General features: G+C 40.3%; 1 protein-coding gene across 1 annotated transcript in view; it reads left to right on the top strand.

Annotated features, from left to right (window-relative positions):
- Positions 1-23,952, top strand: part of rps6kl1 (ribosomal protein S6 kinase-like 1) — a 41,116-nt gene extending 17,164 nt beyond the window's left edge. The window contains exons 4-11 of the mRNA XM_067454745.1: positions 2,075-2,167; positions 2,257-2,304; positions 6,986-7,118; positions 9,496-10,668; positions 11,839-11,928; positions 12,046-12,128; positions 17,423-17,518; positions 23,671-23,952. Coding sequence (XP_067310846.1) covers positions 2,075-2,167; positions 2,257-2,304; positions 6,986-7,118; positions 9,496-10,668; positions 11,839-11,928; positions 12,046-12,128; positions 17,423-17,518; positions 23,671-23,781 — 1,827 coding nt within the window. The 3' untranslated portion in view covers positions 23,782-23,952. The remainder of the gene's footprint in view (positions 1-2,074; positions 2,168-2,256; positions 2,305-6,985; positions 7,119-9,495; positions 10,669-11,838; positions 11,929-12,045; positions 12,129-17,422; positions 17,519-23,670) is intronic.
- The last annotated feature ends 1,219 nt before the right edge of the window (positions 23,953-25,171 follow it).

The following is a 25,171-nucleotide window of genomic DNA, read 5'->3' as shown; positions in this document are numbered from 1 at the left end:
GTGGAGGTGGACATTTTAAAGGCAGACTAACAGGTCTCTGAGGGTCAGAATTCTAGCTGATAGACAGGTGTTCAAATACTTATTTGCAGCTGTATCTTACAAATAAATAGTAAAACAAATCATATATTGTGATTTCTGGATTTTATTTTTTAGATTATGTCTCTCGCAGTGGACATGCACCTACGATGACAATTTCAGACCCCTCCATGATTTCCAAGTGGGAGAATTTGCAAAATAGCAGTGTTCAAATATATAAATGTAATTTTTTTAATAAATGATTCAATACATTGCATTATTTCAATCAATTAGGCATGCTTTTTTATTACTAAAATTTAATTTAACAATTTAAATAGAATCCAGAAAAAAATGTAATGGAAAAAACCCACTTCACAGAGGGCTGGGCGATATCAAATAAAAAAAATATTATCTTGATATTGTAAATTTTTATGCTATTCGATATATATCTTGATATGTTTGCAATTGCTGTAAAATAATTTTAAAAAACCTGATTTCTTTTGCCCTGGTTAAAACAACAAAAACTTTTTAGATCAAACTAAATTAAGTACAAAGTGTTTGTTTAGTGAACAGGTTGGGATGACCAAAATCTTATTTACGAGTAATTTAATATTTTTTAAATGTACTTTTATAATCACAATGTTGATTTTAAATTTTATCTTTGTTTTTAAAATTAAACAAAACATGCAAATTACAAACAATATGACAAAAACAGTGCTTTATTTTTCAGCCATAGGTCTTAAATTTAAATTTAAAGGATTTAAAGCTATTCAGCCAAGCATGGAGTGTTTTTTTGCTCTTCATTGTTGTTTGAGAAACATTAATCATACAGAATATGAGAATATTAATCACCCTTTAAGAGCCGCACGGCTCCAAATACCTAAACTAAAGACATCCCGACTGTGATTTTTTTTACATATTTTTGACCATTCAAACCCAATAATCCGCAAAAGAACTGAATCGATTGCATGTTGTCTGCGAGGCGTGTGCGCTGCACTTTAAGGCTGTTACTCCACAACAAAAGAGAAAAACAGTTCTCGCTCCCGAGGCTGCGAGAACAAAATTACATCAGTATGTCCCAAGCTTTATTCTCTCATGCGTGCATTGTTTCTGTATCTTGTCATGCGCTGCACGTCTATATTAAGCCGATACTGAAGTGACTTAAACTGCAGTTCATTGACTGGCCTCTAGAGAGCGGCTCCAGAAGGAGCAGAATCTCATTGAGCCTCATGTTAAAATGCCCAAATTTACAGCTGAATAAAACATGTTTAAAGCCTGGGACAAATTGTGGTTTTGGTCTATATGGCTAATTTTGCCCTTCATGATGACTGGGAGGGGGTGATTTTTTTAAAATAACTCATTGGTTTCCATCATATAAAGCATTAAAGTTCTGCATAATTAAGGGCGTGGCCACTTTGAGTGACAGGTGGATTGCCTTTTGTCTGCTGTCTGTTAGTCATGACATCACCTAAGCTCCGCCCACATCCCACCTCTTTGCCCATTTTCTGTTATCCAGGAGGGATGCGCTGCCAAAATGGCGACGGCCGGCTCGTCTCTACTTTACACTTCAAAACTGCTCTTCAGAATCCTATCAAACGTCACGGACACTACATCCATATTTTTTTTACAGTCTATGGTTATCTGGTAACGTTTGGGAAAGTATACTTGAATTTGAAATATTCGATATTCCCGATATTTTCAAATTTTACATCGTCGTCAAAATGATTGCGATATTATGGCTAATATTCAATATATCGCCCAGCCCTAACTCCACCTGCCTATATCGTTCTGCTTATTATAATTATAAGTTCGCTTTAAATGCTTGAGCCCTTTATGATTGGCTGGCGATGTTTCTATCGCTCATCAGCTGGAAAAAATCTCTCCGACAGCGTTATCGTTCCGTATTGTAGCGGTTCTGACTTCGCTTTCCTCTCAGAGCTACATCGATTATTAAATCTTCATAATTATCGTCCAGAGTAAGCTGCATTGTGAACCAGACTTTTGCTATTCATTAATATCCTGACTATGTGAGATATAATGTTGTTTTCCTGGTCCTCAGGGTTATAGTAGCTTGCGGTTTCGCTCGATCAGACATCTGAGTTCGCCGGTGGAGAATCTGGCGATGTGCAAAGTCGTTGGGATCATTGATAAGGTGTGTGTGAAATATCTTCAGTCATTTCTCTCTGTGCCAGGAGGTTGAAGTCATTGGTTATAATAGTTATAAATGTGTGTCTTCCACAGGTGCTGACGGTGGAAAGTCTGATAAGCAAGGAGACGTTTATTGTAAAGGTAGGACGCATGCGGTCTCTGGGAATACCTCAGGTCTTCTGTTATTACTGCTGTCTGCTTGGATTGATCCTGTTAAAAGCATCTGTGTCTGAAGTACAAACTCGTCTCGGGTTACTGAAACCAGAGATATTAGGCCAGCTACAGATTAAATAGAGACCGCAGAGACGGGTGGATGAAACAAAACAGCCATTTGAAACCAGCAAACGCGAAAGGAATTACAATAAATACCACCATGTTGTTCAAATATTTGTTGTAATTTTAATAATAAAAAATTGTCTCTGCATTACATTAATGAAACTCAACATTGTTATCGCATTATTTATTTTTGGTATAGTCCAATGCGTTTATACATTGGGCAGACACCTTTACACTGCAAAAAATGCTTTTACTCAGTATTTTTGTCTTATTTTTAGTCCAAACATCAAAACAGTCTTACAACAAGAACTATTTACTAGACAAGCAAAAGTAATTGTCTTGTTTTGGGAAAAATTAACTCAAAATGAAGAGAGTTTTTGCTTAAAATAAGATAAATAATCTGCCAATGGGGTGAGAAAAATAATCTTAAAACGACATTATTTTTCTCACCCCATTGACAGATTATTTTGCTTAAAGCAAAAACTCTCTTCATTTTGAGTTATTTTTCCCCAAAACAAGACAATAGTTTTTACTTGTCTATAGGGCTGGGCGATATGACGATATTATCATATATCGACGATGTCTCGCAAATATGTCGATATCGATAACAGTCAGTGTTATCAGACGATAATCGACGTCATAAAAATGACGACTGATAAACTCACAGGACATTGCGTTGCCAAATACATTATAAATAGTAGTTACCATACACTCACCTTTTTAGTGTTTTTGATGCATAACTACAGTAGCCTATATGTGTTAAAGCAAAACATTGAATTATGGATAAGACGTTGGTTGTGTTTTCATTATACACGCGCAAAGAGAAGCACATTGGCTTGGCTAAATGTTTTAAAACGCTCTAAAAATATTATTTCCTATTAGGCTAAATTATAAATATAATAGCCTATTAATAATACAAACATTAATCAAACATGGAAACCTGGAAAACATTTAAAATAGCCTACTTACGCTAAAAATAAAACGAAAGAGAAACCTTTGGGGGAAAAAATAGCTCAACGGGAAAAAAAATAGCTCAAACGGTTGAGCGGTTGAAAATGTCTATAAAACCTAACCATAGGCCTGTATTTTAAATACTATAAAATAAAGGTGTTAGAATAAAATTATTATAATATAAAAAATGAAAGAAAAATATATCAAAGTGAAGTAAAAATGCGCGCTAAACTCACAGCTCGTGCAGTGACGGAGCGCAGTATTCTGAACAGAAACGCATGAGCTGCTCGCGTCAACACTGCACTTTGCTTAATTAAATATTTTCGTTTCGAATGGTTTCGTTTAAAAGTGGACATTTTAAGCTTTCTATGCGCATATGTCTGTGAGGCAAGTAGCCGGCTGCGTTTCGGTTTATTTATGAGACACGCGCTGCAGTTCATTAGAAATTAAAGCGATCACTCCGGCGACTTCGACACACGTCTTTCATTTGCATATTATGTATTAAACCCAGGCAATTGGCCAAAGAAACCTTTATTAAAATTAAGATACAATTTAAACAAAACGAAAGAATGCTTTCTACAAAACAAAACTTAATATTAAACTAAATATAACCACCAAAAGCATTTCTGACTCACTCGCATCTTTGCACTTATCATAATCAGATGAAATGTAAAAATACTATTATAATAGGCCTATTCAAACATAATATGCAAAAAGAAAGAAGACAAATATTGTTTAATGGCTACAACAAAGTGAGCTACAGATAAATGTCTGAGCTGGATTTAATTATTTTACAGGTGAGCGGTTCACGAGCGCGCCTGCGGATTATTGAGCTGAGTCGAGCCGAGTCAGCTTTATTTATTATACTAGTTCTTTTACAATGACGATTGTTTCAAAGCAGCTTCACCGTGTTGAACAGGACAATATTACAGCAAAATTTGATTTCCAGTCATTCTGGGAAAACAGTGATGTTATCAGCTTATTTCGTTAATTTTAGTTTTAACATGAGTCACACCGGTCCGCTTCGCTCATTACAGGCTCGTTCTCATAATACAGTTAATGTGCCGGGCCGGGCAAGGCTCGGACACAACGAGCACAAGCTCCGGTAGGGTCGGGCTTGATTTTTTGAGCACGATCTAAGCTCTAATTGACATTTAATGTGTCATTTCTGCTCGACCACATATCCGTCGTCTTTGAGAAGCGGCTGCAGAGCGGAAACGAGGCCGCTACTGCTGGGTATAGTGTACGTGAATATGGCTGCCGAGGGTTCACTTTCTTTCTTTTTTTTTTTGCACAGCCTGCAGATAGCCTCTGTTGGATCCACTGGTTCACCATTTGCATTTGGTTTAAATCCATAATACTGCCAAATTACTGATGTACATCTTTTCTTGGATATTAAGCGTTGTCCTCCATTTTATGCCTGGAAAATTTTGTGGCGCAGGGGAGTGGGCGGGATCAGTGCGGAGTAGATGATATTATCGGATATCGCAATGTTTTTGAAGGCGATTATCGCCCCCCAAAAATTTACATATCGCCCAGCCCTACTTGTCTAGTAAATGTTTCTAAATGTAACATTTTTTTTAGAAATTTAGACTAGAAACGATACTAAGTGAGAAATGCATTTTTTGCAGTGTATCCAAAGTGTTTTACATTGCATTCAAGCTTCATGTATTCATGATAGTGTCAGGCTCCACTGTTTGAGCTACAAAGCAGAAATCCTGTGTTTGACCCGGTCAGGGTCCAGACTGAGATCAAATGTTTGTATTTTGCTACCCTTCTTCCTGCCGGTGCGACTGAATTTGGTTAGAGGTCTAGCAGACAGCTCACACACGGGCCGATCTCAATCCCATGACACCTACACAGCGCTGGAGATCCAGAGAGAAAGAGTTTGAGTTCACCACAGAATTAATAACATCGCTACTGTGAGATCTAGTAAAGCGTTCGGCGCTGAATTCTGTTATAAACCACAGATATCAGACCAAACAGAGCCCAGGCGAAGCATTGAGACATTCAGGGCTTTCAGTCACAAATCACCAACATTCACCATGATTTACTGTAGTCACACTACATAGAAATAGTTGAATGTTCATACCTTTACTCAACCTTTTAAGTTGCATGTTTGCGTGTTTTAAGAGTGAAATTCAAGCACTTTTCTGGCACTAAACGGTTAGTTTAGTTCAGACCAAAAAACTAAAACAAAGCATATAGTCCTGGTCCGCTTAGCGTTCACACTGGCATTTTTAACAGCGAACCTAAAGTTACCGAACCAAAGGCATAAGGAGGACGGTCTCAACCTGATCGGCTTTTATGATGTACATTTTGTGACGGAGCTTACCGAACATTCAAAACAACGCTGTGTGCCTGCATCATTTTATGCGTCTACATTTGAAAACACTCAAACAGCAGCAGATTTTCATCCACTGCAGAAACGAAGATCTGCTGCAAAATTGACGGCCGTTCCGTCGTCTGGATGGGCAGCAGGTCCTTTGATGAGAAGAGCCAGGTTTGCTTTTTGTGTGATTTTTCTAGCATTTTTGAAACCTGCTCAGACCAAATATTAATGAGGCACTTCCCTCCTCGTTGCTCCACGTTTGCCCTCTAACGTTACCGTTACTCATTTTGGATACATTGATCTTTCCGCGTCGTCCAATCAGCTGACTGTAGCGTCACATCTTGTGACATCACGTCCTGTTTTTGGTTCGTTTACATGGTCCGTGTTCATATATCAATCGAACCGCACCAGAGTTCGTTTGGAAGCGGAGACTGAGACCCGTCTTTATATGGTCCGCTTGTTTGGTGCGCAGCAGGGTTCGGATGGCAGCGTTCACACGTGTTCAAATGAACCGCAGTAACCGAGCAATCACACCAAGGTTTGCTTTAATCCAACCAAACATGACAAGTGTGAAAACACCCTTAGGTTCACAAGTGAGCAATGATGAATAAAGCTTCGGGTAATGAACCTTTTGGTGAAGCAATGGGCTGCGAAATCTCAGTGGGTCAGGAAGCCTCATCGTGCCATCATTATCTGGAGCCCTGTCCTGTTATTCGAGTTGTGCACAAGCTGTTAAGGTTGGAGATCCAAATGCAGCTTTTATTAGAGGGGAAAATCCAGACATGTAATTTAAAATACAGGTCAATATCCAGGCAGGCAAGCCAAATAAGCAAATAAGGCAGGGGACGGATGCAAAGGGCAAGAAATCCCAAAACCAAGAAACAGTCAGAGATGCAGTGTAACAACAACACACAAAGCCTTGCAGTGATTGACAGGGAGAACAGGCTAGATAAAGCCAATGAGGTAAATGAGACATAGGTGTAAACAATGAGTGCTGATGAGTCCGGGTAAAGGATTATGGGTAATGTGGCAGTCCAGGGTGAAGCACCCTCTGGTGGTAATCTCAATCGTGACACAAGCACAGCATCTGCTATATGTATGAAACAAGCCTTAAAATATGGCTAAACCAATCTTACAATTCAGCGTACTAAAGGCAGCACACTCATCTGCCTTCCTTTGTGTTAGGAGCTCATTCATGTTGCCTTAAAAGGCTGTCTAAAGAGGCAGGTTTTGAAAAAGGGCCTAATTCTGGTTTCTGGACAGAGTTTGCCCAAGTCGAGCTGGGAGAGTCGTGAGAGGTCGACCATCATTCCTCAGGGAGTGCCCTTCATGGTGAAGCTGCTGAAATACTACGTCAGTGAAGACACTGTGTTCCTTCATCTAGAAAATGTTCAAGGTAAGAAGCATTTCATAATAATAATAATAATAGATTTTATTTATTACACACTTTTCATTCCGAAGAATCTCAAAATGCATTTCATTCATCATGACCGCAAATAGGTCATTCTTATACATGCAATGACTGTCTATTATGAATTTTTTAATATTTATGTATTTAATAATAATCTTTTACATTTGAATCTTTTATTTGTTTTTAATGCATTATGCATGCCAGGCCAGTAGTTGGCGATGTCACTTTGACAAACGCACACAAGAAGCATGTGCATGACATCATTGTTTTCACAAGCTCACAATTGATTTGTTTACTCCGTAAAGGCATTGTTTTCAAAAACCTTGCACCTTGAAACACGTTTTCAAAAGCTTGCGTTTTCAGGCCCCAAATAAGCTGTTGTCGTGTAAATGAATGGCCAAAATGCATAAAGTTTCCAGTTGAAAACGGTGTCGTGTAAACATACCCTAATTAAACACACCTGAACAAGCTACTTAAGATTTTTTAGGCAAGTGTGCTGGAACAGGTTGGTGTATGACAGTGGCCCTCTAGGATTGGACACCACCATCAGTACTGAGGTCTAATTATGAAATTAAGGTCAGGAGATAGATGTCAAGAAAATATTAAGCATTGCTGTTGCACATTTCATACATGGGGATATTTGTTGCCGTTGCTCTGAAAAAATATCTATATCAGGAATCTTGAAATCTTGCCCCGGAGAGTTTATCCCCAACCCTGATCGCACTAAACTGCCTTTTAACCTCATTAGCTCTGGACCATTTTTGGGGATTTCCACCTGGATTTGGCCTCCCCAAATTTAAAAGCTTCCCATACTAACACATAGTGGGTCACAGTTGTGGTGTCATTTTACAGGGAAACCTTTGAAGTTACATAAAACACTGCTAAAAGTCATAAACGTAAGGATATGTTGTTTGAGCTGTTTTCCATTGTTTGTTGACATATGCTGGAAACAGCCCAAACTGTCTGTAGGGTCCTAGAGCACACAGGGCCTGAGTTACACTTTCAAAAATGAATTTTATAACCAAACAATCAAAAAGTGCCTCTATTTGGGGTGTAATTACAGCTTAGACAACATATACTTACATGTTTATCACTGTTAGTTTTATATAACTTCAAAGGGTTTCCTTTCAAATTAAACCACAACTGTGTGTTTAGACCACTGTATGCTGGTATGGTAAGCTTTTTAATTTGGGTAGGCCAAATCCAGGTGGTACCAGAGTAATATAGTGTAAATAAATTACTTTGTGTAAAACAAATGCGAAAGTGATGCATATCTCCAGAAAGTAGAGACTCTAAGCTTTCAAATGGAGCCACATATGGGCTCAGAGCTCCTCCATTTAAAGTATATACTTGATGATGTCATTATCAGGGCCCTTGGAGTTTAATGGGTTAGTTCACCCAAAAATGAAAATTTTCATTAATTACTCACCCTCATGTCGTTGGACACCTGTAACACCTTCGTTCATCTTCAGAACACAAATGAAGATATTTTTGTTGAAAGCTGATGGCTGAAAAAGGCTTCAAAAAGGCCTCCATTGGGATTCAGTACATTCCCACTCACAAGACCCATAAAGGCACTAAAGACATCGATACAAAGTCCATCTCACTACAGTGGCTGTACAATAATTTTACAATGGGACGAAAATAGTTATTGTGCGCACAAAAATCAAAATAACAGTATAATCCACCAAATTATTGACGTGAGCTCGACGGATGCGTGAGAATATGACGCAGCTCTGCCGTTCGAATCATAGCGAATACATGACCCGGAAGAGGAGGAGCGCCGCTATCACCTGAGTTCACGTCCAAAACCTACACGGAAGACAATATCTTGGCAGATAAAGTCATTATTTTGATTTTTTTTGCGCACAAAAACTGTTCTCGCCGCTTGGTACAATTATTGTCCAGCCGCTGTAGTGAGATGGACTTTGTAACAAAGTCTTTAGTGCCTTTTATGGGTCTTGTGAGTGGGTCAGTGGGAATGTACTGAAACCCAGTCGAGGCCTTTCTAAAGCCTTTCTCAGCCATCAGCTTTCAACAAAAATATCTTAATTTGTGTTCTGAAGATGAACGAAGGTGTTACAGGTGTCCAACGACATGAGGGTGAGTAATTAATGAAATAATTTTCATTTTTGGGTGAACTAACCCTTTAAGAAATTAATTTCCATGACCTAAAGACCTTGCTTAACTTAGTCCAGGTGTTTCATCAAGGTTGGAGCAGAACTCTGCAGGACAGTGGACCTCACGGTCCTGATTTGAAGAAGCCTTATCTATGTTATTTCAACAGTTGCTTGCCTCATAGTCATTGAAGGACATTTGAAAGCTTACAATGACATAGTTTGACAGCTTTGCTTTTCCACAGGTGGAAGACTCTTTTCCAGACTTCACAGGGTCAGAAGGGAAGCAGTCAGGGAGCATCCAGAATGCTTCAGCCCCAACCAGCACAAGATCTACCTGAAGAACAGCTACACCTGTCCTGCTCTCCACCAGGAGATTTACCTCAATGGGAACTGTGGGAGAACTACACCTCTTGGGAGCCCAGCTGGCCATTGTCTTGAGAACTGTAGAGCCCGTTCCTACTGTGAAGATACAGGGGGTTCTCCAGGCGTGTATGCAACGAGGACAGATAACTCGCTTCCTTCTGTCTGTCCACGCAATGTGCTTAATTCTTTACCTCAGGATAATGCTCCTCTTCCTGTTCATCCCTGTGTGATTGTGGACACTCGGGATCCTCTTGATGTCACTTCCGACCTTCTAGGAAACGATGTCCGCATTGAGCGGATTGATTCTAGCATGGATCTGAACAAAGCCTGGAATGCTTTAGAACCTGCTCAGGGTTTCACTGTCCCAGGATCAAACTCGGATATTCTAGGATTCAGCTGTGCAGCTCAGATCACTCCAGCCTCTTTATTTGGGGAAAACGCACAACCAACGCTTTGCAACACAGTTGATGTACTTCCACAGAGAGTGCGGATAGTTCCCAACACATCACAAGTACCTCCACGAAACCAAGCACATGGTGGATTTCCTCACGAACAGGACTGTAAACTCAGTGGAAACGGACAGCTTTCACAGTTTGTGGCTGAATTGAGCAAAGCCAGTTCATTTGAATGTACAACCCAAGAAGGGATCTCTTTAGATTTCACAAAGATGTCTTCTCGGGGGGGAACTGTTGCTTTGGTGAAGGAGGAGGAGGATATGGAGAACTGGCATTTTTTCAGCCCTTCATATAAACAACCTCAAGTTGGCATGATGTCTTTCCCATCAGCACCTACCACAAACAGCTCCGGTTGGAGTGAGACTAAACTAGAAGAGCCTCGTATGGAACAGTTGGTGAAGGTGAATGGCTTGGGCCTTCACACCCAAATTAAGGCCAAGAATTTCAGTGCCAAATGGAAGTGGGGTCGACTGGGACTCCCAGAAGACGAGGTGCGACTTTGGGGGGCTCAGATCCTGTTGGCCTTGGAAAGTCTTCATGAGCAGGGCATCATGTGCCAAGATCTCAACCCAAGAAACGTTCTACTTCGCAGCAGTGGTATGTCTTCGGTTGTCAAATCTTTAGCCTTTAACTCTGATCCCTAAGGGCCACTGTCCAGTAGTGATGTTCGATTCTTGAACAAATCCTTGTTTTCAGCCAGTAATGCTGGTGGAGTTGGTTCTCAGAATCAAACTAAATCAGGTTGATGACCCAAGATGGACATCCAAAGTAGCACCGAATGAGCCAAACCTACAGGCAGAGTTGAAAGTCAGCTTTTCGGTCATGTCCGACTCGAAAAAGAACCGAATGAGTTGTTAAAGTTCTCAGAGGATAATCAATTGGTTTAGTCAATTCTTTTTGATTAATTTATTTTGAATCGGTTTTTGATTCATTTATTTGATTCAGTAACCCGTCTGGACATGCTCATTGGCTCATTCAGTACTTTGAATCTGTGCCTTGCATCATCAACCTGGAAATAAAGTTTGATTCGGTTTGCTTCTGTGAACCGGCTCAAGTTAAAGGGTTAGTTTACCCAAGAAATGTAAATTGTGTGATTAATTCCTCCTGTGGTTGGACACCCGTCAGCCCTCCGTTCATCTTCACACACAGATGAAGATATTAGTGTTGAAATCCGATGGCTCAGAAAGGCCTTCATTGACACCAATGTCATTTCCTCTCTTAAGACCCATAAAGGCACTAAAGACGTCGTTACAAAGCCCATCTCACTACAGCGGCTCTACAATTATTTATGAAGAGGCCAGAAGAGTTTTTGTGCATAATAAAAAAATCAATTACAACTTATATAGTGATGGTTGATTTCAAAACAATGTTCAAACTGCCAGACTGCTGAAATCACGAAACATTGGTGATCACTATATAAGTCGTTATTTAATTTTTTTGCGCACGAAAACTATTCTCGTCAATCCCATTCCATTGTTCCGTCATTCCCTATTTAAAGCATTCCCAAGTATAGTTAATTTTGACTGACATGACATAAGCTAATTATACTTGAATAAAGCAGCAGAGAGTTGTATGAAAGCAATTGATGCATGTCCAAAAGCATTTGCAATTTGTTGGAAGGAATGAGAAACTGCTACTATGATGGACACAAATGACTAAATGTTGTGGAGGTTGAACTAACTGGTGTGCAAATGCAAATATGATGTGAGAAATGCACCAAAGCGACTGAGAAGAACTGTAAAACCTGATCAAATATATTGCACACAGGCGAGGCGTGTCTTACGTATTTTGGACAGTGGACGGAAGTTCAGACTGAAATTAACCCCAAAGCAATGCAAGAGATGTACTGTGCACCAGGTAAAACATTTTAATTGTTTTTTCACAATCACTTCACACTGCAACATTTCTTTTCTTGTGAGATGTAGAAACTGGTTTTATTTTCTTTTGGATTTTTTTTTTACTAATTTGGTGCAGAAATTGGAGGCGTGTCGAAAATCACAGAGGCATGTGATTGGTGGAGTCTTGGAGCTTTATTATATGAGCTTCTTACGGGCATGGTAAGCAAAGTCCTTTTTATTTTCTAGTTTAAAAATAAAGAATTCAGACTAACCCAAGAATGGCTCAGGTTGTTGGATGAGACACCTTTACTATGTATTTGGACTAGTGAAAGTCAAATCTGTCTGTGTTTTGTCATGTATTCAGGCTGTTGAGGTATTTTTGTGGTCGCCTTTGATCAAAATCCTCTACTTCAATTACACTCACCTAAAGGATTATTAGGAGCACCATACTAATACTGTGATTGACCCCCTTTCGCCTTCAGAACTGCCTTAATTCTCTGTGGCATTGATTCAACAAGGTGCTGAAAGCATTCTTTAGAAATGTTGGCCCATATTGATAGGAGAGCATCTTGCAGTTGATGGAGATTTGTGGGATGCACATCCAGGGCACGAAGCTCCCGTTCCACCACATCCCAAAGATGCTCTATTGGGTTGAGATCTGGTGACTCTGGCGGCCATTTTAGTACAGTCAACTCATTGGCATGTTCAAGAAACCAATTTGAAATGATTCAAGCTTTGTGACATGGTGCATTATCCTGCTGGAAGTAGCCATCAGAGGATGGGGACATGATGGTCATAAAGGGATGGACATGGTCAGAAACAATGCTCAGGTAGGCCGTGGCATTTAAACGATGCCCGATTGGCACTAAGGGGCCTAAAGTGTGCCAAGAAAACATCCCCCACACCATTACACCACCACCACCAGCCTGCACAGTGGTAACAAGGCATGATGGATCCATGTTCTCATTCTGTTTACGCCAAATTCTGACTCTACCATCTGAATGTCTCAACAGAAATCGAGACTCGTCAGACCAGGCAACATTTCTCCAGTCTTCAACTGTCCAATTTTGGTGAGCTTGTGCAAATTGTCGCCTATTTTTCCTATTTGTAGTGGAGATGAGTGGTACCCGGTGAGGTCTTCTGCTGTTGTAGCCCATCCGCCTCAAGGTTGTGTGTGTTGTGGCTTCACAAATGCTTTGCTGCATACCTCGGTTGTAACGAGTGGTTATTTCAGTCAAAGTTGCTCTTCTATCAGCTTGAATCAGTCGGCCCATTCTCCTCTGACCTCGAGCATCAACAAGGCATTTTCTCCCACAGGACTGCCGCATACTGGATGTTCTTCCCTTTTCACACCATTCTTTGTAAACCCTAGAAATGGTTGTGTGTGAAAATCCCAATAACTGAGCAGATTGTGAAATACTCAGACCGGCCCGTCTAACACCAACACCACGCTCAAAATTGCTTAAATCACCTTTCTTTCCCATTCTGACATTCAGTTTGGAGTTCAGGAGATCGTCTTGACCAGGACCACACCCCTAAATGCATTGAAGCAACTGCCATGTGATTGGTTGATTAGATAATTGCATTAATGAGAAATTGAACAGGTGTTCCTAAAAATCCTTTAGGTGAGTGTATATGGTGTATGAAAACAACCATAGTTACTCACGTAACTCTGGTTTCCTGAGAGGAAATGACTCACAAGACCTTGTATCAGTAGCTGAAGCTATGGGGAAACACTTCTTTGAAAATACGGAAGCATTATTGGATCACGCCACTGAGAGGCTGTGCCTCCACATAACGCTATTTCCTCAGAATCTTTCTCCTAAAAAAGGTGAGCTGGCATTGTGAGAACATCCAAACTCAAACCCAAGAACGGGATGTGCTGGGCTTTAGCACGCTCTTCTGCACATCGACGTTCAGCCTCAGACAACGCAAATGATAGAGCAGTGTTTTTGTGACACAGTATTTGTCAGCGCAGAGAATCCACACATTTCATGAACTTTCATAGGGCCAAAGACGGACCGAAAGACAGGACTGTGAATTGGTACGCCATGCCTTCGAATTCAAATCTAAGAAAGTGCTGATAGAACTGTCGAAAGTCAGTTTCATATTTCGGGGCTGTCGAAATATGCAAATAAACATGTTCTGGGAAGGAATTCTTTCTTTTTTATAATTCAAATATTTATTGAGTTTTTAATTTTATACCAAACAAACAAACAAACAAACAAAAAAACCCGGATAACAACAGTAAGGATCCATGTAAATCTCTATAAACGGCTTATGTTCAGATTACATTGTAGACATGTAGGTGCAGAAACTATCCCATTGTTCTTTCATGGTTTCATTTGTACATTGTAGTCTTGGGAAGGAATTCACTTCTCTGTGATCATTTTGTAAGTTGCATGCATTTTGTTCTTGCACTTATGTTAAATTTGTAGCCCTTTTGCACTTGGACAGCCAGTTTGGGATAAAGGCTATATTTGTGTGTAATGATTCTGACAGAGTCTGCCATTGAAATGACTGAGGAAAAAGTGTCCCAATCAACCTGGATTCACCTGATACTATGCTAATGCACTTTCTCTTTTATAAATTTGAATCCCGGAAAAAGTTGGTAATTTCTTTTTAAGTGGCTGGTAAAATTGGGCATCCACCAGCCAGTTTTCCACAATGTCACAAATGTTTCTGATTTGACTGTATATTCAATCATTCAAATTTTCAAATGCCAAATAAAAATAATATATTTTTATGTATATATTTAATAAAAGGCCTTGGACAAATGAAACGCTTCTCTGAATGAAAACAAAAATAACATTTATGAAATATTTCTAAAATAACAGGTTTAAACGTTATTTTATGTGGGGCGGCAGTGGCTCAGTGGTTCATGTAGGTTGTCTACAAACCAGAAGGTTGGTGGTTCAATCCCCGGTTCCACCTGACCAAGTGTCGAAGTGTCCATGAGCAAGACACCGAACCCCAGCTGCTCCCGACGAGCTGGATGGCGCCTTACATGGCTGATATCGCCGTCGGTGTATGAATGGGTGAATGTGAGGCAAAAATGTAAAGCGCTTTGGATAAAAGCGCTATATAAATGCAGTCCAAACGTAGCCTATTTAAATGGATCATAATAAAAAGAAAACATGAAAACAAAAAATAATCATCTTAAAGCTACACTGTGTAACTCTTTTAGTTTATTCGTAGCTAAAAACACTTCCTTCTTTCAAAAATATATGTGCTCATTAATGTATATTTAGTTCTTTCAAGTAATAAAGTATTGTCGTAAGTTTATAATATGCCATTGAAAACACATACGGGTGAGGGGTTCGAATGCCGGTCGCCATGTTGCTCCTCCATCTTGAAAGTACAGTAGCCAAAGAGGGACATACCCGTAAATTCAAGCTTCGCCTTTCGCGTTTAACACTCGATGGCACCGTGTCGAATGTGAAGAGGGGGATTGCCGTGTTAATCTTGGACTAAATCGGCCACCGTAGGAGTTAAAACGAAATCAGAATGGAGAGGAACAGAAACTAATATTCACTGGATGGTCATATACCTTTACACCGCTAGATGGGGGACAATATCACACAGTGGAGCTTTAAATCACAAAAACTGGTGACTCTTAAGCCCATGCCATTTCTGCAGAAAGACTTGAAAAGTATTTTCATCCCTGAAAACAAATGAATAAGTTGTATTAATTAATAATGATTAATAATGATTTAATATTAAGAAGGACAAATAGTATCTTTTGACAAGTGTAAATGGGATAGTTCACCCAAAAATGAAAACTCTGTCATTTACTCGCCCTCATTTTATTCTAAACCTGTATGAGTTTCTTTGTTCTCCTGAACACAAAAGAAGATATTTTGGAGAATGTTTGTAACGAAGCAGATAGAGGCCCCGTCCACACGGAGACGCGTTTAGCTGTATACGTATAAAGTTTGTACCGTATCAGCGTTTCGTCCACACGGATCGGCCGTTTTAGAAGCATGAATCCGATATTTTTCGAAACCGGGTCCCAAAGTGGGTGAATCTGAAAACGATCATCTTCCGTTTTCGTGTGTACAGCGAATCCGTATATTTCCTGAAACGGTGATGTCATCACACTACGTCCAGCACGGTGAAGAGTTTAAGGGATAAAGCTACGGTCACTGGGCATGCGCTCATCAATATCGCCTCATTTAGGTGTAGGTAGGTGTAGGCATTAATAAAACAGGGGTAGGTGTAGGCATTAATAAAACACATCTGTTAACTAGCAAATGTATTTATTGTTATTTTATTGTGAGATTTTGCCTCACCTCCGACCACTGCTATACCCCTGCTAGCCAAAACTCTTCTTCTCCGTTTTTAGTGTATTTCTGTGGCAGAATTACAGCGCCACACACTGGCCTGGCATGCAAACTACATCGTTTTTAGTGCGTTTTCGTAATCTCGTGTGGACGCAGATATTTCTTGAAACGAGGGAAAAAAAAGATCGGATTGGGAAAGCGCTGGCTTCGTGTGGACGGGGCCAGAGCAACCATTCTCTACTGTAGTAGGGGAAAAATACTATGGTAATCAATGGATCTGCTTACAAACATTCTCCAAAATATCTTCTTTTGTGTTCAGGAGAACAAAGAAACTCATACAGGTTTGGAACAACATGAACCGCTCTCTCTCGGTTCTGTGGATGCGGTTCTGAAACAGATCATATTGGATCTCCCAGCACGAGAGCAAACCAAGTTTAGACGGAGCAGTCCGAGCCACTCACGCTGCACAAAAGGCTCTTCTTATTTAGAAATGTTTTCTTGTTTCCAGTCCAAATATCTAAATATACTTAAATCAAGATGCACTACTAGATCAGTAAAATGCCATAAGATGTTTCTGCTTGTTTTCTGGGGTAAAATATCAAAATTAAGAGTTTTTGCCTAAAACATGCAAAATGATCTGCCAAAGGGGTGAGAAAAATAATCTTATTTGTAAAAACAAGAAAAAAGATTTCAATAAGAAATAAGATTATTTTTCTCACCCCATTGGCAGATCATTTTGCCTGTTTTAAGCGAAAACTCACTTCATTTAGATTTTATTTTCAACAAAACAAGAAAAAATATCTTCTGTCGTTTTACTGATCTAATAAATGCATCTTGATTTAATAATTGTTAGATATTTAGACTGGAAACAAGACACAATGACTGAGGAAGAAGAGCATTTATTGCAGTGCAGAGCCGTCTCTTGGAGATCCTCGACCCCTCAATAAATCAGTCAACTTTATTTATATAGAACTTTTACAATGCCGATTGTTTCAAAGCAGCTTCAGGGTTAAACAGGACAATATTGCTACAAAATTGATTTGGCTAGTTTGATTTGGATAGTTTATAGAATTAAATATGACCTGCAGGCCCCTGCAGGAAGAACCGTTCTAGCAAAGCTTTGCTTTCAGCTACTGATGCAATGTTGAGCGAGCCGACCTCGAAAGTGAACAGCAAATGTCCTTGGTGTTGAATGTGTTTGTTCATTTGTTAATCTTTGCTTTCCCTCAGCCGCTGTGGCAGTGCCATCCTTCAGGCGTTCATCCTCACACTCCGCTCCATATCCCAGAGTTCCTCAGCACCGCAGCCGCCTCGCTTCTCACCGAGGTAACCGCGCTCTACACACACTGAGGCTCGGCAGAAACCTTAGGCATCTGACTCAGTGCCTCGCTGCCTAATCAGACAATGGCCTCTGAGGCAGTGAGTGATGTCCTTATCTTTTGTTTGACATTAAACAGACAGCAGTAAAGGCTACTGCCTCTTTAAGATCTAATGTATGGACATGCTCTCCTCTCTGACCAACAGCGAGCTGACACGCAGCCGCATATTCTCATTCAGCCGGTTAACCTCTGAACACGACGGACGCGCGTTCTGCTGGACTTTTCCTTACGACAGCGTGTTAGTGTTAGTGTGTGTGATCGGTCTGAATTTTGCGCGGGATTGCACATAATTCTACGAATCCCCGCAGATTTCAAGCTCACATCTGAAGCGCACACACACACATACCGTAATAAAGCTGCCTCTGACATACAAGTGCAAATATTTGCATCTTTTTCCAGCTTATTATTGGTCAAATACACTCAAACTAATTCTCAGTGCACATTTTGAAGAGTATTCATGTAAACACAGTCGTAAACAATTCAGAAAGAAATGAAGAACGAGTAACAGGAACAGTGTTCAGGATCCATGAGTGCGGCAGTTCTTAAAGGGACAGCGGTCATTTGTTATTCAAAGTCAAACTACAAAAAGACAAACGACCACACTGCTCTTGACTGATCAACGTGTGTAACTTTAATGGTTTTATATGAAACTATTTAATTTTTTGCAAAAAACATTATCCAATGTTATTTTAAATTTATTTAGCCACTTTGCGTTTTTTTATTCAGTTTCTTACCTGAATGTTAGACCTACCTGAAAAAATAAAGCTGTCTATTTCATTTATATCTTTTATTCTATTGTATTTATTTGTGCTATTTTTTGTAATATGTATCTTTGTTTATTCAATTTACCATTCAAAATCAAGCTTACTTGTGCTGTGTGTAAACTATTGCAACACAATTAGCCCGTTGGAAAAAATACATTGAGTTAACAAATATTTGTGAGATAATTTTAATAGTAATTGATCAATGTTTATATATGAGAAAAAGCTTAAAAACTTTATCATATAAAGTGATCTCTTCAGAAGAAATGTTTGATTGCCTAGCCTTTCAAAAGACAGACAAAAAAAAAAAATTATACAAAAAATATCTAATTGACAGTATATGCAGCGTTTTTCCCCCTGTGGTATTGAAAATAGCATTGAATATCGATGTGACATGTTTTGACTCCACCCCTCAAAGAATCGGAATCGAGAATCGAAAAGAACCGGAATCGAAAGTAAGAATCGGAATCAGAATCGTTCAAATCAAAACGATGCCCAACCCTAATGGCTGCGTCCGAAAACCTAGGCATTGACTCGTTGCCTCGCTGCCTTATGAGACAGTGGCTTGTAAGGCAGTGTTTTGTGCATGAAGGCGCCTCACAAAACTGATTTCGGACAGACTTCTAAGGCGGTTAATGATCTACAGCAAAATAAAGAGGGCTTTGGTGAGAACTAAACACATTTAATTACTACAGTAGTAATTTATTTGCTAGAAATGACATCAGAAGTGGAAAATATTGGTAAAAAACAAACATTTACACCCAAACTGACCAGCAAACGCAACTTTCGGATGCCATCTTATTTCCCCAGATCAACTGTCACTGAATGGAAAGCACAGGATTGTGGGATATTAAAGGCAGTGAAGGACACGTGTGCTGTCTTCAAAAATCGATCAGATGAAGGTCTTTCAGGAGACAGGAAGTGAAGCTAACTTTAGATTCGGACGTTGCTTGATGCCTTCCTGCCTTCAAATGTGTCCTCCAAAGGCAGCATTCTCCAGGTTTCGGACGCAGTAAATGCCTCGCTGCCTAACGCTTGGGACTTACTCTGCAAGAACAAAGAAGTGTTTGTTTTCTCGAGGTGGCGAGAACAAGAACAGAGTTCATTCTGGCAGGACATGTCATACTTCACGAGAAAAGCAGGAGCCGATCATCTGCGTTTCTCCGCATAAACCCCGCCCACTTTAAATGTCTGACCAATCACACAATAGTTCTCGGACACCCGCAAGAAAAAAGTTCTGCTCAGGCGATGTGTCGAGAACAAGCTGCGCGAACTCCCAAACTGCAACAAATGCTCTTCTTACTCAGTAATTTTGTGTTGTTTTGTAGTCTAAACATCTAAAAATTCTTTAATCAAGACGCATTTACTAGATACGAATACGATATTGTCAAAGTCAAAATGATCTGCCAATGGGGTGAGAAAGATTGAAATCTTGTTTCTTATAGCCCACTGGCAGATCATTTTGTGCTTGTTTTAAGCAAAAAATCACTTCATTTTGATATTTTCGTAAAAAATATCATGTCGTTTTACTTATCTAGAAACTGCATCTTGATTTAAGAATTCTTAGATATTTAGACTGGAAACAAGACAAAAATACTAAATAAGAATAGCGTTTTTTGCAGTGCAAACCTGGGCTGTGAGAACAAAATTACGCCATTTTGTTCTCGCAGCCCTATTAGCGAGAACTTTTTTCTCTGTTCTTGCGGAGTATGTTGTAGCCTTTATCAGGCAATGGCTTGTAAGGCAGTGTTTTGTGCATGAAGGCGCCTCACCAAACTGATTTCGGACAGACCTTTAAGGCGGTTTAATGATCTACAGCGAAATAGAGCGAGCTTTGGTGAGAACTAATCAAAGTTAATTGCTACAATAGTAATTTCTCGGTATAAATGACATCAGAAGTGGAAAAAATTGGCAAAACTCATACATGTACACACAAACTGACCAGCAAACGCAACTTTCGGACGCCATCTTCCCTCATGTTGTTTTCCCGTGTCTCGCAATCATTTAAACGTCGGTGTTTCCTTCAGTATGCGAGTCGTGGTAAACCTCATCAGATAACTGTCTCTTCAGAACACTTGCATTTGGATTAGACACTCCATTTTTTTTCTTTCTAATCGTAGCATCCATAATTATAATCGCGATTAGAAATGCGATTAATTGTGCAGCCCTACAGTGAAGGATACGATACATATACAGTCTTGTTCAAAATAATAGCAGTACAATGTGACTAACCAGAATAATCAAGGTTTTTCGTATATTTTTTATTGCTTCGTGGCAAACAAGTTACCAGTAGGTTCAGTAGATTCTCAGAAAACAAATGAGACCCAGCATTCATGATATGCACGCTCTTAAGGCTGTGCAATTGGGCAATTAGTTGAATTAGTTGAAAGGGGTGTGTTCAAAAAAATAGCAGTGTGGCATTCAATCACTGAGGTCATCAATTTTGTGAAGAAACAGGTGTGAATCAGGTGGCCCCTATTTAAGGATGAAGCCAACACTTGTTGAACATGCATTTGAAAGCTGAGGAAAATGGGTCGTTCAAGACATTGTTCAGAAGAACAGCGTACTTTGATGAAAAAGTTGATTAGAGAGGGGAAAACCTATAAAGAGGTGCAAAAAATGATAGGCTGTTCAGCTAAAATGATCTCCAATGCCTTAAAATGGAGAGCAAAACCAGAGAGACGTGGAAGAAAACGGAAGACAACCATCAAAATGGATAGAAGAATAACCAGAATGGCAAAGGCTCAGCCAATGATCACCTCCAGGATGATCAAAGACAGTCTGGAGTTACCTGTAAGTACTGTGACAGTTAGAAGACGTCTGTGTGAAGCTAATCTATTTTCAAGAATCCCCCGCAAAGTCCCTCTGTTAAAAAAAAGGCATGTGCAGAAGAGGTTACAATTTGCCAAAGAACACATCAACTGGCCTAAAGAGAAATGGAGGAACATTTTGTGGACTGATGAGAGTAAAATTGTTCTTTTTGGGTCCAAGGGCCACAGGCAGTTTGTGAGACGACCCCCAAACTCTGAATTCAAGCCACAGTACACAGTGAAGACAGTGAAGCATGGAGGTGCAAGCATCATGATATGGGCATGTTTCTCCTACTATGGTGTTGGGCCTATTTATCGCATACCAGGGATCATGGATCAGTTTGCATATGTTAAAATACTTGAAGAGGTCATGTTGCCCTATGCTGAAGAGGACATGCCCTTGAAACGGTTGTTTCAACAAGACAATGACCCAAAACACACTAGTAAACGGGCAAAGTCTTGGTTCCAAACCAACAAAATTAATGTTATGGAGTGGCCAGCCCAATCTCCAGACCTTAATCCAATTGAGAACTTGTGGGGTGATATCAAAAATGCTGTTTCTGAAGCAAAACCAAGAAATGTGAATGAATTGTGGAATGTTGTTAAAGAATCATGGAGTGGAATAACAGCTGAGAGGTGCCACAAGTTGGTTGACTCCATGCCACACAGATGTCAAGCAGTTTTAAAAAACTGTGGTCATACAACTAAATATTAGTTTAGTGATTCACAGGATTGCTAAATCCCAGAGAAAAAAAATGTTTGTACAAATTAGTTTTGAGTTTGTACAGTCAAAGGTAGACACTGCTATTTTTTTGAACACACCCCTTTCAACTAATTGCCCAATTGCACAGCCTTAAGAGCGTGCATATCATGAATGCTGGGTCTCGTTTGTTTTCTGACAATCTACTGAACCTACTGGTAACTTGTTTGCCACGTAGCAATAAAAAATATACTAAAAACCTTGATTATTCTGGTTAGTCACATTGTACTGCTATTATTTTGAACAAGACTGTATATGCCAGAATGGATGTTTGTTGTTGATGACAGGGAATGCTTTATTTCTACTGTTCCCACTCAAACCAGTTAAAGTGAAGTTATTTAAACTAGAGGTTTCTGAGGAGTCAGAATCTGGACTTCCGTCACACAACTTAAAATCATCTTTAACAAACACAGATCAGGGATAACATTATGACCTAATATTGTCTTGGTCCCCCTGACCCGTCTCTGATGGACTCCTCTAGACCCCTGAAGGTGTGCTTTGGGATCTGGCACCAATATGTCAGCAGCAGATCCTTTAAATCCTATAAGTTGCGAAGTGGGGCCTCCATGGATCGGACTTGTTTGTTCAGCTCATCCCACAGATGCTCGATTGGATTGAGATCTGGGGAATCTGGAGGCCGAGTCGACGCCTCAAACTGGTTGTTGTGCTCCTCAAACCATTCCTGAAGCATTTGTGCTTTGTGTCAGGAGCATTATCCTGCTGGAAGAGCCACAGCCACCAGAATACCGTTTCCATCAAAGGCTGAACATGGTCTCAGCAATGCTTAGGTAGGTGGAGCGTGTCAAAGTAACATCCACATGGATGGAGGACCCAAGGTTTCCCAGCAGAACATTGGCCAAAGCATCACACTGCCTCCGCCGGCTCGCCTTCTTCCCATAGTGCATCCTGGGGCCATGTGTTCCCCAGGTAAGACACACACACACACACACACACACACACACCCGGCCATCCACGTGATGTAGAAGAACACGTGATTCCTCAGACCAGGCCGCCTTCTTCCATTGCTGCGTGGTCCAGTTCTGATGCTCACGTGCCACTGTTGGTGCTTTCGGCGGGGTCAGGGGTCAGAGGTCACCCTGACTGGTCATACGCCTCAAACTGAGCTGCTCTGTGTATTCTGACAGCTTTCTATCAGAACCAGCATTAACTTCTGGAGCAGTTTGAGCTCCAGTAGCTCGTCTGTTTGATCGGACCCCACGGGCCAGCCTTCGCTCCCCACGTGCATCAATGAGCCTTGGCCGCCCATGACCCTGTGGCCGGTTCTCCACTGGTCCTTCCTTGGAGCACTTTTGATAGATACTGACCCCTGCAGACCGGGAACAGCCCACAAGAGCTGCAGTTTTGGAGATGCTCTGACCCAGTCGTCTAGCCGTCACAATCTGGCCAAACTCGCTCAAATCCTTACGCTTGCCCATTTCTCCTGCTTCACACACATCAACTCTGAGGACGAAATGTTCACTTGCTGCCTAATATATCCCACCCACTAACAGGAGCCGTGATGAAGAGATCATCAGTGTTATTCACTTCACCAGTCATAATGTTATGCCTGATTAGTGTATATACACGTCTGAAAACGTACATGGCTATTGAATGGAATAGTAAGAACAGGAAAGCAACGTAAACTGTCCTTATCAGTTATCCACATCAGTAATCCGTCTGTAGTGTTGCATGACACGTGCTCTAATGCTTTTTGCTGTTATAACATTATTCCGACTTTGATCCGGTTTTCTCCTGGTTTTTCCCGCAGCTGCTCCAGTATGATGCGTGTTATCGTCTGGGATCGGGAGGCGGCGGCGTGAGCGACATCAAGTGCCATCCATTCTTCACCTCCGTCCCGTGGCTCACACTCACGCCATAGTGCCTTCCGAAAGCATTCACCCCTCCGTGTGTTTCCGCAGACATTACAGGGATAGTTCACCCAAACATGAGCCTGATGTTTATACCGATGCTGTGTGCCAGTCATAATGCATGTCAATGGGTAACAACTCTATGAGTAAACAAAAAAAACATGCTTAGGCAACACACACACACACACCTGCTGCTCATGACGACACACTGATGTCTTAAGACACGAACCGATCGGTTTCTGTGAGAAACACAACAGTATTTGTGTTATTTTTACCTCATATCAGACGAATCTCATCTAGTGTTCCCATCCGCTATTACTTCCGTCTGATAAGGCCAAACTGGAGCGCTCATAGATATAGATTATGTACTAGGGGTTGAACCGACTAGTCGACCTTAATGCTCATGACGCTTTAAGCTTGACGTTGACTAGTCGCTGGCCTATAGAGGGCGCTACAGGATAAACAATTTCCTGACGCAGGCTCTGCTTTCCGCAGTTAAAAATGACAAATAAATGCACACTCCGTGAGCTCTCCACAAGACATGTTTGATTACCAGCTGGATGCTCAAAATTGATCGGGAGAATGCACGCTTAATGTACACGTAAGTTAATCATTCATCGCGCTAAACTGCGTGCTGCATTGCAACACACACACATAGCCGATCGCACATCACGCGGAGATCATGCGCGCCTCACACACTACCATTCAGTAGCGCAGAAATGTATTGTCAACACTGTTCTGGGATTTATGAATAAAATAGCTTAGAAACTGAAACGTTCTAGCATATTTCTTGATAACTAAAACTTACAGCTTCACTATTAGTAGAGAGACGCTGCCAGGTAGAATCATTTCACACACAATCACTCACTAATGCCTTCACATATCTTTATTGTGCTACTTTATCTGTATCTTATTCAGAAAGAGCAGAAATCTGTGAGAAATATAACGACCATAACACAAAAGAACTGATACAAAAGCTGTTCTGTAGGATCAGTAACCTTATGGGCAGCGCTGTGTCATGTGCCGTAACTGTGCACAAGAAGACCCGAGTTCGAGTCTCAGCTCAAGGCTCAGGTTTATTTGTTCATTAATGACGTCATCAGCGACTAATCGACGTCGACTCGACTTTCATCACAGAAATGACGACTTTAAAAAAAATGGAAGTCATTCAACCCCTATTATGTACACTGTAAAAAATTATATGATCAATAAGTTATGACAACATATGTTTTTACATTGTTTTAAATCATCAAAATAAGTTAAAAAGTTTAACTTGTTTTTATTAGTTATACAAGATGTAACCAATTTTTAAAGTCAGTTTAACATAATTTAAGTTGAAATAAACATCCAAGTCGATTGTACTGCAAAAGTTCAACATTTGCCTTTTTTTTTTGACAGTGT

The sequence above is a fragment of the Pseudorasbora parva genome, chromosome 10 (assembly GCF_024679245.1).
Source record: "Pseudorasbora parva isolate DD20220531a chromosome 10, ASM2467924v1, whole genome shotgun sequence".
NCBI lineage: Eukaryota > Metazoa > Chordata > Actinopteri > Cypriniformes > Gobionidae > Pseudorasbora > Pseudorasbora parva.
Note: the sequence above shows the minus strand (reverse complement) of the source record. Positions and strands in the feature narration are given on the sequence as shown.